Source organism: Homarus americanus, unplaced genomic scaffold (assembly GCF_018991925.1).
Source record: "Homarus americanus isolate GMGI-L3 unplaced genomic scaffold, GMGI_Hamer_2.0 scaffold51859, whole genome shotgun sequence".
In the NCBI taxonomy this organism is placed as follows: Eukaryota; Metazoa; Arthropoda; class Malacostraca; order Decapoda; family Nephropidae; genus Homarus; species Homarus americanus.
In genome coordinates this window covers 11,033,700-11,049,297 of record NW_024711292.1, presented here as the reverse complement: position 1 = coordinate 11,049,297, position 15,598 = coordinate 11,033,700, and the positions used below count along the sequence as shown (strand labels likewise).

Here is a 15,598-nt window from a genome sequence, read left to right as displayed (position 1 = left end):
GTGAGGTGGCGGGAGGTGATGTTTATACACCTGTACTTCCTAATTTGGCGTGACGTCAGTACCGACAGACGGTCGACGGAGCACATGTGTGTGTCCTGTGTGTAAACATCCGCTCTTGTATACACGCCTCTCACACGTGTACACTACACCTGGCGGGGAGTGACACACACACACACACACACACACACACACATCAGTTTGTGCTTGAAGTTCTTGCCGCTACACCATTAAGAGATCCATTAAACTAACTAACTTTCATGTCGGCCTAAACTTTACTCCTTCAGCTATAACCAGGGACTTACTTCACTACACTTTAAACCAGTCTTATTATGCTCGGCCCCTCCATCACCACCACCACTACCACCACCACCATCACCACTGTCACCATCACCACCACCACTACCACCACCACCATCACCACTGTCACCACCACCACTACCACCACCACCACCACTGTCACCATCACCAACCACCACTGTCACCATCACCACTACACCACTGTCACTACATCACCACCACCACCACCACTGTCACCACCACTACTATCATCACCACTCCCTCACCATCACCACCAATCTCCTGTCACCACCACCACCACTGTTTTTTTTTCTTTTAGTTAAGGTGGGAAAGGATGGGCTGCATGCTGGGGCCCAAGGCACAGCCAGACATGAGAGGATAGAGGTCACGACAGATAGTATGACAAAATGATCTGAGTTGAATGATGATCAACACAAACATCCGGCTTAGTGTGATGATCAACACAAACATCCGGCTTAGTGTGATGATCAACACAAACATCCGGCTTAGTGTGATGATCAACACAAACATCCGGCTTAGTGTGATGATCAACACAAACATCCGGCTTAGTGTGATGATCAACACAAACATCCGGCTTAGTGTGATGACCGTAAGCCAGTCTCAGTGTAATCTATGGTGATGATGGGCTGTAACACGTGTGGGGGTCCTGGCCACGGCAGACTCACGACTGCTAATGGCAGACTCAAATCTCTCACTAAATTACAATTGAAAAATTGGGCTACATACATACTGTACATACACACAAACAGATATACTTACATAAACATACATACATACATACATACATACATACATACATACATACATACATACATATGCAAAAGGCGTCACGAATTGCTTCCCTCCTGGGCGGGCCGCAGCCAGGAGTTAGTTAGTTCACCCCAGGGGAGGCACAAGTGACCTAGCTCTACCTCAGGGGAGGTACAAGTGACCTAGCTCTACCTCAGGGGAGGAACAAGTGACCTAGCTCTACCTCAGGGGAGGTACAAGTGACCTAGCTCTACCCCAGGGGAGATACAAATGACCTAGCTCTACCCCAGGGGAGGAACAAGTGACCTAGCTCTACCCCAGGGGAGGAACAAGTGACCCAGCTCTACCCCAGGGGAGGGACAAATGCCCTAGCTCTACCTCAGGGGAGGTACAAATGACCTAACTTTACCCAAGGGGAGGTACAAGTTACCTAGCTCCACCCCAGGGGAGGTACAAATGACCTAGCTCTACCCCAGGGGATGGACAAATGACCTAGCTCTACCCCAGGGGAGATACGATGGAGAGAGAGAGAGAGTGTGTGTAAAAAATGGAAACATCACAAATATTTTTGCACTTGTTAAAGTGTGAGATGATACTGTACATACATACATACATACATACATACATACATACATACATACATACATACATACATACATACATACATACATAAATACATTTCTTGCCCGAACAAGCTCAGGATCAAGTCAGAATTCCACCCATTTGTTTATTCTACAAGTTCACTACAAAACAATTAAATAAACAAACACACAGCCTTTGTTTATTTTTCGTATTCTTATTTTAGCAGGTGTGGGGTGGTGGCCTAGGTCGGCCCTCCAGGTGTGGGGTGGTGGCCTAGGTCGGCCCTCCAGGTGTGGGGTGGTGGCCTAGGTCGTGGGGTAGAGCCTGAGTGAGGGCGGTGAGTTAATAGAGACTCGGCCACACACGCCCAGCTCGGCCCTCCAGGTGTGGGGTGGTGGCCTAGGTCGTGGGGTAGAGCCTGAGTGAGGGCGGTGAGTTAATAGAGACTCGGCCACACACGCCCAGCTCGGCCCTCCAGGTGTGGGGTGGTGGCCTAGGTCGTGGGGTAGAGCCTGAGTGAGGGCGGTGAGTTAATAGAGACTCGGCCACACACGCCCAGCTCGGCCCTCCAGGTGTTAAATAGGTATGTGGCGTTTCAACCTCAAGGCTAATTGGATTCGACCACCGAGGGATGAGTGTTGCAGGCTCAGTAGGATTATGTTATTATGGTTTGTTCCTTTATGTATATATCTGGTGAGTTTGTATAATAATAATAATAATAATAATAATAATAATAATAATAATAATAATAATAATAATAATAATAATAATAATAATAATAATAATAATAATAATAACTAATAATAATAATAATAATAATAATAATAATAATAATAATAATAATATATAAATAAATATACAAATACGGAAATCAGAGACTTTATAAATATAGGTAAGAGAGGAAGAGGTGGGCCAGGGAGGGAGGAGGGAGGAGGAGGAGGAGGAGGAGGTGGATAAATTCTAAGCAGGTGCCAGAAGGACAGAAGACTAAGGTGTGTTGGGGAAGTGGTGGTGTTGGTGAGGTGGTGAACCTGGGGACTGGTGAGACCTGGGGACTGGTGAGGACCTGGGGCTGGTGAGACCTGGGGACTGGTGAGGGACCTGGGACTGGTGAGACCTGGGGACTGGTGTGGCCCTGGTGAGAGGATGATGGTGAAGGCCCGATGGGGAGAGGGCCGGGGTGGTGCAAGGGTGAGGGGTGAGGGAGGAGGGGGGACTGGCACCATCTTGGAGTGGGACGTCTTAAGGCAGCTGTGGGTCGTGTAGAGAATAAGATGCAAGTTGAACCTCACTCAAGAAAAAACAAAAACAGAACACACACACACACACACACACACACACACACACACACACACACACACACACACACACACACACACACACACACACACACACACACACACACACACACACACACACACACACACACACACACACACACACACACACACACACACACACACACACACACACACACACACACACACACACACACACACACACACACACACACACACACACACACCACCAAACACTAGACACTATTTAAGAGGCTAGAGGCAACTGTGCAAGACATCTGAAGGTAGTGGTTGAAGTGAGAGTCTTGGAGAGATAAAATACAATTCTTCTCTACGACAGTTGGTTAAGTATACAACATGGATATCCTCAAAACAAAGTATAATACGAATGAAGATATACAATTAATACATAGACGTGAAGATAATGTATTAAATTGGGTAAATGTGAGTTATGGTTAGGTAGATTAAGAATGGTTTCTTTTTTTTTTTCATAGACTTTCAGTTCCGGATTTTGTTTTATTTGGTAAGAGAAGTGTTTAATATTCCCTGTTGAAGTGTCTGTCTTTCCTTGTGACGTCTAGCCCTACCTTCCCCTAATGATACATTCCTCCCATCGTCTCTTTTCCCCACTTACATGATTCCTTTCCATTTCCATTTTCCCTTCATATCATTCCTCTATCACCTCACCTCCCTTCTTCAAATGGTTCCCTTACGACTCTTTAGCTCAAACGACCCTGTCCCTCTCACCTCTACTCCCCTCTTACTCAACCCCACTCCTCTACCTCTCTTTTTTTTCCCACGACCCATTCCCCCTCACTTCTCCTCTTCCACGATCCAATTCTTTCATCTCTCCTCCTCTCCTCCCCTCCTCCTCACTTCTCTCGCACGACCCTTTCCTCCTCTCACATCATCCTCCCCTGACATGACCCCATCCCTCTCTCCCTACCTCCCGGCCCCGCCCTCCTGCCAGACCTACGCCCTGCCTACCTGCGCTCCACCCAACTATCGTATTCCAGGTAAACGTCAGGTAAACTTAATTAATCTCCCACCTCAGTCAAGCAACAGAGGACAACAGTAGGTATTACAACAATCACACCTGAGTCTTGTCCCGAGTAACTGTTAACGCCACACGGTTCACTCACCTGTCAGGTGTTTAATCTTGAAAAGCTATGAATTTAGATTAAAAATTTAGACCAGTGATGCTACTCTAGTTGCTGTATGTGTGTGTGTGTCTGTGTGTGTATCAGTCTGGGTGTAAAATTAAGAGTATGTGTATGGGCGTATAATTGTGCGTACATGTGAGGAGGTAAAGTGAGAGTAACATCTGTGGAATTGTGCGTATGTGTGTGTGAATATATTTGTGCAAATGTGTCTACGCATGAAAAAGTACGTTTTTTTGTGTGTGTGTGTGTGTGTGTGTGTGTGTGTGTGTGTGTGTGTTTCTACATGTGTGGGAATACAGCTATGTACACCTGTGTAGAATAAACTTGGGTATACATGTGTTGCTGTATATGTGCGAGTGTGTTGTATATGGTCGCGCACATCTGTGGAGAGACGGAATACCTCCTCATACCCAACACCTGCACACAGGTACTGACTCACACGTGTCACCACACCTGATCCACTGCCGAGTTCACGTTCCCTCACATATGATGTACATTACTCTGAACCATATCTGCTGTAACTCTCTGCAACACATGTACTATTCTGTAACATTTGTAGTAACGGCTAACAGAAGCACACACACACACAGATTACAGCAGCAAAGACGCACAAACTCTCAAACCACACAACAAACACACACAACCAAAGTTAACAACAAGCACACACATACGAGGGAAGTACGCAGTGTGGCGGGGGCGGAGGAGAGAGTAACCCTGGCCCACGTACTAAGGGCCTCCTTTACGTAACATCACCTGTTCCTCCGTACCCACCTGTCTACCTGGCCTCGGGGTAAGACACACCCACTCTTACTTCCCTCCTCTGTTTGATGCAACACCGCGCGCAAAGACGTTGTACCTCTCCTCTCTCGAATACAGGTTAGAATTTTAATTGGGTTTTCGTAAAGTGATTTAATCAATTCTGAATATATGTTTCGGATCTGACTTGAGTAAAGGAGACAATGTTCCTTATTGAGCTTTCTATTCTGATTGGTCAAGTTATTTCACATATAACTAACCATGGCAACGACTTCCAAATATGACCACGACTACGATAATAAGCTACGACCTTAACTACGATTGCGGCCACGACCACGACGACAGCCATGATCACGACTACGACCATGGCTACGATAGCAGGCAACGACGATAACTCTGATCACGATCATAACAGTGATAACAGGCTACGACTTCAACTACGATTACGACCATGACCACAGCCATGGCCACGACCACAGCCACGACCAACCGACCAAAGTCACATACCTACGTTGTGTTTACAGTCCGCCAGTGACCTCGTGTCTCTGAAATAAGGCTTCTTACTCCTCCTGCCTCGTCTTATTGCTTCACACACACACACACACACACACACACACACACACACACACACACACACACAGAGGACACGAATTCCGGACATCGTTACCGATCCCAAAACAACATTTGGACACTAGATATTAAGGCACCAGGGCCAACACACCTGTCCGAACAACCTGCACTATTTTCGAACAGCAGTGCACTGTTGAACGTCCATTCTAGGTCCGTGCTCCTATCACCCTAAGAACGGCCTCCCACTCACCCTGGGGCCGGCCACTCCAATCACCCTCAGGCCGGTCTCCCACTCATCCTAGGGCCTTTCACTCACCCTAGGGCTGGCCTCCCACTCACCCTAGTGCTGGCCTCCCCTCACCCCTAGGGCCGTCCTCCCTCATCCCTAGGGCTGGCCTTCCCTCACCCAAGGGCTGGCCTTCCACTCACCCTAGGGCCGTCTTCCCACTCACCCAAGGGCTGGCCTTCCACCACACTAGGGCCGTCTCCCACTCACTCAAGGGCTGGCCTTCCACTCACCCAAGGGCTGGCCCACTCACCCAAGGGCTGGCCCTCCACTCACCCTAGGCCGGCCTCCCACTCACCCCTCAGTAATCCCACATAAGCTCGATGAGACAGACTCCCCGAGCCATCCACACCTTGACCTCAGGGAAGATATTTGAAGACGGAACTCTCTCTCTCTCTCTCCTTATATTAAGACCAGGACACTTGGATACTAGCGGGAGGTGCCTCTCTCATCCTCCCGGTAATGTTATTATTTTCTTCACACGAGTGAATTTAGTCTCAATTATCTCAACCTTGAGCTCATATACACACACACACACACACACACACACACACACACACACACACACACACACACACACACACACACACACACACACACATATATATATTTTGGCAAAAAGCAAATTATTCATACAAATTAAACTCCTACACAAACATTCTCTAACACAAAAGATAAATCCATCACATTATTTATCTCACTCTCACGAGGCCATCATTTTCCCTTCACACTCCTTAATGTCGAAAATCGTTCTCTCTCTCTTTGATAGATTTTGGGCGAGGTTTTGCCTTAGGTAAGCACAAAGACGGTATGTGACCAGCACGAGAACTATCCGACCCTGCCTGGCCTGCCTCTGACGATCAAGAATCCTAACCACGACTACCACCACGACAACCATCACAGCCACCATGACAACCAACCACCATTATCACCTTCACCACCATCACTATGATCACCATTACTTTCACCTTCATCACCATCACCACAACCACTATCTCCTTCACCACCACCATCACCGCCATGAATTAAGTCAGGTCTCGTCCTGGGATTTCACCTTTCATTCCAAGGAAAATCTCACACGATCTCACACACACACACTCACTATCTTGCTGCAGAAAAACCCACTAGCATGGTTCAGGCTGGGTTAGGTTAGGTTAGGTTAGGTTAGGTTAGGTTAGGATAGGTTAGGTTAGGTTAGGTTAGGGGGAGGAGAAGGGCGTTTTGTCCCCCGAGCCTCTTAAATGCAGCGCCACACACACTCTTCAAGGCAGCGTGTGGCCTCTGCCCCTCAGAGTCATGCCCGGCACCTGGCATGAAATAAAGATCGTGGCCGGGAACACTGTGTGATTCTGATCATGCACTTAGATGCTGAACTGTTGTGGGAGGCCTCTGTCACCTGAGAGAGAGAGAAGGAGAGATTGTACTGTGTGATTTATTACAGTGTGGTGTGATGTACTGGTGTTGTGTACAGAAGCATGTGTGTGTGTGTGTGTTGTGTATGTTACTGATACTGTGTACGTGTGTCTGCGTAGCTGTGTGTGTGTGTGAGAAAGAGAGACAGATTGTTTAAGTACATTTGAGTGAAGAAATGATAAATCGAGCGGGTGAGTGAATAAGGAGTGAGTGAGTGAGGAGTCCTCTTATTCACTGCTTCTCCTTAACCCCCCCACCATTCACTTCTCCTATGTCTTTCATTTTTTATTGTTCCTCCCATCTTCAACTGTCCCTTTCTCTCTCCATTTCCTTCAATTTCTCTTCCACCATCTCATTTTACTCCATCTTTTACCATAACCTTCCAGTCCTACTTATTTTTTTTTCTCCTCTCTTCATATCTTTTATCTCTATATATTTCTTCCATTTAATAATTATTCCTGTTTTTCTATATTTTTGTTATTTTATATTTTTTTATATTCTGCTTCTATTTCTTTCCTTTTCGTTGTGTATAGTGTTATTCACCTCCTCCCTCCCTCCCTCCCTTCTTATGACTCGTATTTCAATGTGTTTTTTTTAATCGTTTTTTTTTATTCTTTCTCCTCGCCTCATTCGTTCGTTATCAGTGTGTGTGTGTGTGTGTCTGTTTATTCGTTCTTCTGTTTAATTATCTGTTGTTCTATTATATCTGTTTTCTCTCTCTCTCCTTCCTCTCTCTTGGTAAACAACATAATCTTGGGTTCCACACTGATACTAACAAATGATCCACCGGACGTTCAACCTTATGTCGTTCGCCACAGCCATGTTCGTTCACCAGTCATGTCGTTCGCCAGTCATGTTTGTTTACCAGTCATGTTTGTTCATCAGTCGTGTTCGTTCACCAGTCGTGTTCGTTCACCAGTCATGTTCATATCTCTGGCCACCCTGCCATGGCCATAACACGCATTCTTGTCTGGCCACCTCAGTACGAATCGTTGCCATACCCCGGGAAAAGCCTGACCCTATACACACATTGTGGCAACAGCGCCTCGGCTCTATCAACCCCTGCACTATCCTGGCCAGAACTACCCTCGGCTCTATCCACCCCACACTATCCTGGCCAGAACTACCTCGGCTCTATCAACCCCTGCACTATCCTGGCCAGAACTACCCTCGGCCTCTATCCACCCCTACACTATCCCCAGAACTACCCGGCTCTATCCACCCTCACACTATCCTGGCCAGAACTACCTCGGCTCTATCCACCCCTACACTATCCCGGCCAGAACTACCCTCGACTCTATCCACCCCACACTATCCTGGCCAACCACCCTCGACTCTATCCACCCCTACACTATCCTGGCCAGAACTACCCTGACTCTATCCACCCCACACTATCCTGGCCAGAACCACCCTCCACTCTATCCACCCCTACACTATCCTGGCCAGAACTACCCTCGACTCTATCCACCCTCACACTATCCTGGCCAGAACTACCCTCCACTCTATCCACCCCTACACTATCCTGGCCAGAACTACCTCGACTCCATCCAACCCCTACACTATCCTGGCCAGAACTACCCTCGACTCTATTCACCCCTACACTATCCTGGCCAGAACTACCCTCGACTCTATCCACCCCTACAATATCCTGGCCAGAACTACTCGACTCCTATCCAACCCCTACACTATCCTGGCCAGAACTACCCTCGACTCTATCCACCCCCCACACTATCCTGGCCAGAACTACCCCTCGACTCTATTCACCCTCACACTATCCTGGCCAGAACTACCCTCGGCTCTATCCACCCCTACACTATCCTGGCCGAACATCACATCATCGGCCAGCAGGTCACCAACCTTGTACCTCTCTATTGGTCACTTGGTGCGAGTGAAGGTTATGTTAAAGGCTCCCCCCCTCTCTCTACCCTCTCTATCGTCCTTCTCTTACTGTTCCTCTCTACCTGTCCTCACCCTCCCCCTGTCTCTTCTCCATCCTCCTTCCCATCTGTCTCCTTTCTCCCTTCCTCTCTCTCCTCCCCCCTCACCTTTCTTATCTCCACTATTTTTCTATCTCTCCTTCCTCCTCACCTTATTCCTATTCTCCCCTCCTCATCCCTCTCCCTTTTCTCGCTCCCTTCCAACCTACGTCCCTTTCATGTCCCAAGCTCCCCACTACCCTCCACTCCCTCCCCTACCTAGCCTGACGTATTCAAACTATCCTCAATAACAAGGTATGGAGCTTGATCATTAGTGAGTTTTGCTGACTGTAGACAAGAGAGAGAGAGAGAGAAAAAGAGAGAGAGAGAATGATTTACTTAACTACATGTGCTGGACTGAGGGAGCGAGCGACCCAGTGAGTCCATTATATAACAAGGTAGGGTGGGAGGAAGGGCGGAGTTAGGGAGTATCGGGGGTGTGTGGGCGTGGATTAAGGGAGTGAAGGGGGCTTAGGAGTGGAATGAGGATGTGTGATCATGTGGGCGTGGGAGAGTAAATGAGGAAGTGTGGGCGTGTGGGCGTGTGGTAATATCAGTGAGAGTGAGTGATGGTCTGCGCGGCTCTGACTGCCGGGTGACACTTGCCCTACATTTTCCTGTTGTGTGTGTGTGTGTGTGTGTGTGTGTGTGTGTGTGTTGACCAAAATCACTGCTGACAAGTACCATCCTCAAGCGACCACAACTACCTCCCTGGGCTACCCTTCCTGGGCCATCCTCCCTGGACCAGTGGGCCATTCTCCCTGGGCCATCCTCCCACACTCTGGTTGAATATTCTAACGTAATATCCACATGATAAATTAATGAATTACTTACTATAATTCATTAACGTTTAAATGAAAGATTAAAGACTAGGTAGAATATATTAACATTACTTCATGAATGAGTTGGTATAAATCATCTAAGTGGTAATATAAACTAAGGGTTGTTTGTGCTGTTAATTACCTCTGATGATGTCACTAGTCTCTCAGATTATATACGCGAATTTTACCTTCAAGTTGTATATAAATATTGGTGGAGGTCATGATTCTCTGTTAGTGACATGTGGCGTTAAGACTGTGGTGTTGGCATAGCTGTTGTGTGTTCCTTACCAGACAGTCAACACCCTGGGAAAGTTTGACCTTTGGTGTGTGTGGCCTTGACCCTTTGTGTGTGTGACTCGACTGTGTGTGGCCTTGACCTTAGTGTGTCCTTGACCCTTAGTGTATGACCTTGACCTATGTGTGTGTGACCTGACTTAGTGTGTGGACCTTGACCCTTAGTGTGTGACTTGATCCTGTGTGTGTGTGACCTTGACCCCTTGATGTGTGTGACTTGACCCTGATGTGTGGACCTGACCCTGTGTGTGACCCACCCTGTGTGTGACTTTGACCTTGTGTGTGTGTGACCTTGACCTTGACCCTGTGTGTGGACTTGACCCTTGGTGTGTGTGACCTTGACCTTGTGTGTGACCTTGACCCTTGGTGTGTGACCTTGACTTGTGTGACCTTGACCCTTGGTGTGTGACCTTGACCCTTGGTGAATTGATGACAAACTTTCTCCCAAATTAAACCACTTCTTCCAATAAGTCATCTTCCAGTGAGACACAAGACTGCTGCCTCGCTTCCTCCTCCTTCAATAAGAGTGTTTGGTCGTCCTCCTCCAACAGTGTTCTCCCCTCCAACGCTGTTCCTCCTCCTCCAACACTGCTCCTCTTAATCTAACACTATTCTCAATGGTCCCCCTCCAACACTGCCCTCTCCTCCACCACCCCTGTACCCCCTTGTTATCTCAGGGTGGGGGAGGCGTGACGAGTGTTGACCCACAAATTTGCGGAACATATTGACATTCGACTCAGTTCGTCACCGAGGTGGCTCCAGCATCTCCACCAGTAATCCAGGAGAAAGACTTGCCCAATACATCGTCTCTGTTGACTGTGTGAGCTTCATGGTACAGTGAAAGGACGACGGTGGAGAGGAGGAGAAGTGGTGAGGAACTACTGCTGCAGGAGTGATGGAAAAACCTCACTAGACAGAGGGAAAGAAAGAGGTATCCATTGTGAGGAAAACACTTTAAAAAATGCTAATTATTTTTCCTCTAGTGCTTCTTGTTCGTTCCCTGCCATCCCTCTCACCCTCGACAGTTCCCACGGTTTGCCTTTACTTTTTTTTGGTCGTGCCCATCTTCCTTCCTCTCCTCCTCCTCCTTCCCTCTCACAGATCCCACCCCTTTCATCGCCTTCCTCTATATTTTTGTTCCGTTGGAGTGGTAATTCACATCCCCACCCCAGCATAGCATAGGCCATCCTAGCACAGCACAGCACAGCACAGCGTCCTCCAGCAGTTCTCTTCATTGGCATAATTATCATTTACTCCCTCATTTGCAAGTCCTCGTCTTGGCCATTAGCTGAGTCTGCCAGATCCTTCCCACAGTCATGTTGTCTTCACCTGGCACAACAACGCCAGAGGAAGCGATATTGGTGCTTAAGGTAAGTAAAACACAAGAGCAGGAACAGTGGTGGTGACGAAGGGGACAAAAATAACACAATTGACTGTGATGGTGTTATTGTGTGGTGTTCCAGTGTTATTGTCAACATCCACTGTTACCATCACCACACTGTACCGTCACATCAGTCTTCATCATCCTCATCACCATCTGTACTATAATCACTATCACTTTACTAAAACTACCACCACATTCACCATCACCACCATCACCTCTTAACCCTCACACATCGCAACTACCACCATTTCCACCACCTACCCTCCACCACACCACCCCCTACCCTCCACCACACCACCCCCTACCCTCCACCACACACCACCACACCACCCCCTACCCTCCACCACACCACCCCCTCCACCACCACTCCTACCCTCCACCACACCAGCGTTTCCCTACATAAATAATCGCGCGTTTCACCGCGCGCTTTGCACTTCGCACACCACCACACCACCCCTACCCTCACCACACCCACCCCTACCCCTCCACTACACACCCTCCTACCCTCCACCACACCACCACACCACCCCCTACCCTCCACCACACACCACCACACCACCCCCTACCCTCCACCACACCACCCCCTACCCTCCACCACACACCACCACTAACACGCCCCATGGCCGCAACACCATAAAACTATCACTGTCGGCCGGTGTGTGGGATAACATCGCCTTCATCATCATTAACAAACTCCAAACAACTTCTTAATTCACCCACAACTCACTAACTTCCGACTTCCCTCCTGAGAGTCAACATGGCCTGATCTCCGTCACCTTCACCTTCCTGTTATCTAGCAATAGTTCCTGGTCTAGTGGCTTCAGGAGGCAATAAACATCGTGGCTAAATATTGATGACTAAAACTTGATAAAAATAAACATGACTCTTATACCGTAATGAATGTTTAGTGCACGATTCCCCTCCATAAATTAACAATAATTATAATGAAAACTGATATAAAAACGATTAGAATGAAATAAAACTGTAAATCAGCTATTACAGTCATGGTAAGTTTGTAATATTCCTCTTCTGGGGAACAAAAACCTGTATTCAGATTCAGGGAAGATTGAAACTAACTAAGAGAGAGTTACGACTGTCATTAATACAGTGGTCGAGCTCTGGGAAGCCTTCAATCACAGGCACAAATGTTACTTACTCCTTTGAGGTCAATTTCAGGGTTGCAAGACTCTAATTTTCTGTCTATTATAACTTGGCTGTGAGTAATGGCCGCCAGGTATTGACCACAGCGTGTCACGTTTATTTACAAACTCGCCTTTGCCCTCACACACCCATTATGGTTTCCCATTTCTCTCACCAGGTTTTTTTCGCTTACTAACTACAAAGTTCTTCTCTGGCTCTCTCTCTCTCTCTCTCTTGCATCCATTACTGTTTGTCGCTTGCTTTTCTTTTTTTCTAACTGATCTATTATTCTCTCCCTCTCTCTTCCCCTCTTTCATTTGCTTTATCTTGCCAGCTACGGTGACAATGTCTCTTCTTCTCTCTTCACCACTTTCATGGCCTTTATTTTCTCCCTTCCCTGTACGTGATCTACACGTAGTGGACACACAGAGAACCTTAATGGGTAAGCAGCATGCAAGGCTCTTGGTCTTCTGCACACGGTGGGATAACTCTACCCAAGGTCGCACCACCACCATTATCACCACCATCATTATCACCAACACCACCATCACCTCCAACAACAACACGACCACCACCAATACCATCACACCATTACTATAACCACCACCTTCTTCCCAAACACTAATGACAAGTGAAGGTCTATCTTCCTCAAGTAACATCACAACACAAGTTCCTCCAGTATCACGTGTTGGGACCATCATTATCTTAGGGTTCACCATCAACCAAAGCTTCTTATTTTATGCAGACAAAAAGATTTCTGTAAACATTCACTTTGTTTGATGGTTGAATACCCTAACGTAACGTGTGGGGGGGGGGGTGTTATGTAATGTTTGTTATGATAGGGTAGATTAGCGTTACAGTGAAATAAGCTGGGTGTAAGGTGGCTAATCTACAGGTTATCTCAACTACACCCCCAAGATGATAACACGAGATGGTTGAAGTTACTCAAGGTTAGGTCCTGGCATCCCCCCACTCCCAGGATAGTAAGGTCTTTGTAACTGGTCTACCGAGAAATTAAGGCGTTATTGGCGGTGAATATTTCATGGTAGTAAACACCTGAGCAGGAATACGGGTGCGTGACAGCCTATTACTGTCAATAGTGACCTGTTTACTTTATCTATATGTTCACACACACACACACACACACACACACACACACACACACACACACACACACACACACACACACACACACACACACACACACACACACACACACACCATAGGTTATCACTTGTATATTGATGTTATTCAGTAATTAGAGATTTACTTGGGGCCTTAGCCGGATCTAAGCTGATTGTTATTAATGCATAACTAAATGCACTTACTCATTTGAGGTGTTTATATACACTACAAGATTCTGACTTTGATCCAGAAACCAAATTAATAATAATAATATCTCTACTTCTTGCACCACCACCACCATTAACAGTCATCCGAGGTATACACTATTCCCCAACAAGCACCATAAGGCGGAAACATAACTCATAATATAATGCATTTAAAGTGTCGTAAATCTCCCCTGATGGCTGTGTAACGTCTCAAGACAAAAATTACTCCTCAGCTGACTTTTTCCTAACCTGAAGTAAAATATGGAGGCTATTTAGTTCCTGCGGGGCAAAGATCCGGTCTCGAGGGCTGGCTGGCTTCGTGTTTTGGGAGGTTCACACTAGGGGGGAGGGGGGAGTTGGTAGGGGAGAGGGGGGGGTGGAGGAGAGATGATAGAGGTAGGTGACTTTATTGAGATTTTTTTTCTATAAGGAACGTTTTTGGAGGCAGCGATATACTTATATAAGTTTTGGCGGGAAAGTTCGACAGCGACATTTGGCGGGAAACTTCAAGATAAAATATGGCGGGAAACTTAAAGATAAAATTTGGCGGGAAACTTAAAGATAAAATTTGGCGGGAAAGTTTCGGAGTAATTTGGACAGGAAAAAGGTTCGCCCGCGTATGCTAATGCACCTTCCTCTGAATATCACAAACAATACCGTGAAAAAATAAATACAAACAAACAGATAAACAGACAGGAAGCAGATAAAGCTAAGGAGAGAATAAGATACCTGGAACAAAATAGACACACAGAAACGAAGAAGAAACAAACAAACAAACGGACCTCGTACAAGTCTCAGATGATGACGATGGTTATTATGAGAGAATTAAAAATATATATAAATAAGAAATAAACCAAATGATTAACAGAGAGCTGAGGTCGACCACTGATGCCATGTTTCACACTCACTCACTCACCTCATCCAGTATCTCTGAAAGGCTCATATGATTACTAAATTTATTCACTCGTAAGTTATGTATGGGTGACTGTGACCACCAGCTATTAAGGTCTTCCTGCTGTGTTGTGTGAGACTTGTGTTGACCAGATCAGCTGTTTGGTGTGTTAAAAATTGTGTTTGGTTATTTCATGGATCACCTGAGGATTAGCACCCCCCCCCCGCTAACCCCCGCAGCACCCTAACGTTAACTCTAATCTAACCTTACATAACCTAATCTAACCATAAATAAACTAACCTAAGTAAATGTAATCTAACCTAACCAACTTATTTATGACTTAATAATATGGCTGATTTTTTTAATGGTAAATATTTAGACGTATTTTTATATTATTCTTTATATTTTTATTCACCTAAGAATCTTTTTATATCAACCCGGCTTAAATTGTTTTGTTTTTTATATTAATCAAAGTCTATATTTAACTGGTAATCCTTTAGTCATTTTGTTTAAATAACCAACAACAACAATAACAATAAATGATAAATATACTTGAACGAACGATAGACTTTTTCATTATTTTATTTTAGATATTTTATATAAATTTTCAAAGTTTTTCTCGAT

General features: G+C 46.2%; 1 protein-coding gene across 1 annotated transcript in view; it reads left to right on the top strand.

The window, feature by feature from the left end:
- The first annotated feature begins 721 nt into the window (after nucleotides 1–721).
- The window catches only part of LOC121867109 (extensin-2-like), a 33,077-nt gene continuing 18,200 nt past the window's right edge, over nucleotides 722–15,598 (top strand). Inside the window, exon 1 of the mRNA XM_042366896.1 lies at nucleotides 722–907. Coding sequence (XP_042222830.1) covers nucleotides 722–907 — 186 coding nt within the window. The remainder of the gene's footprint in view (nucleotides 908–15,598) is intronic.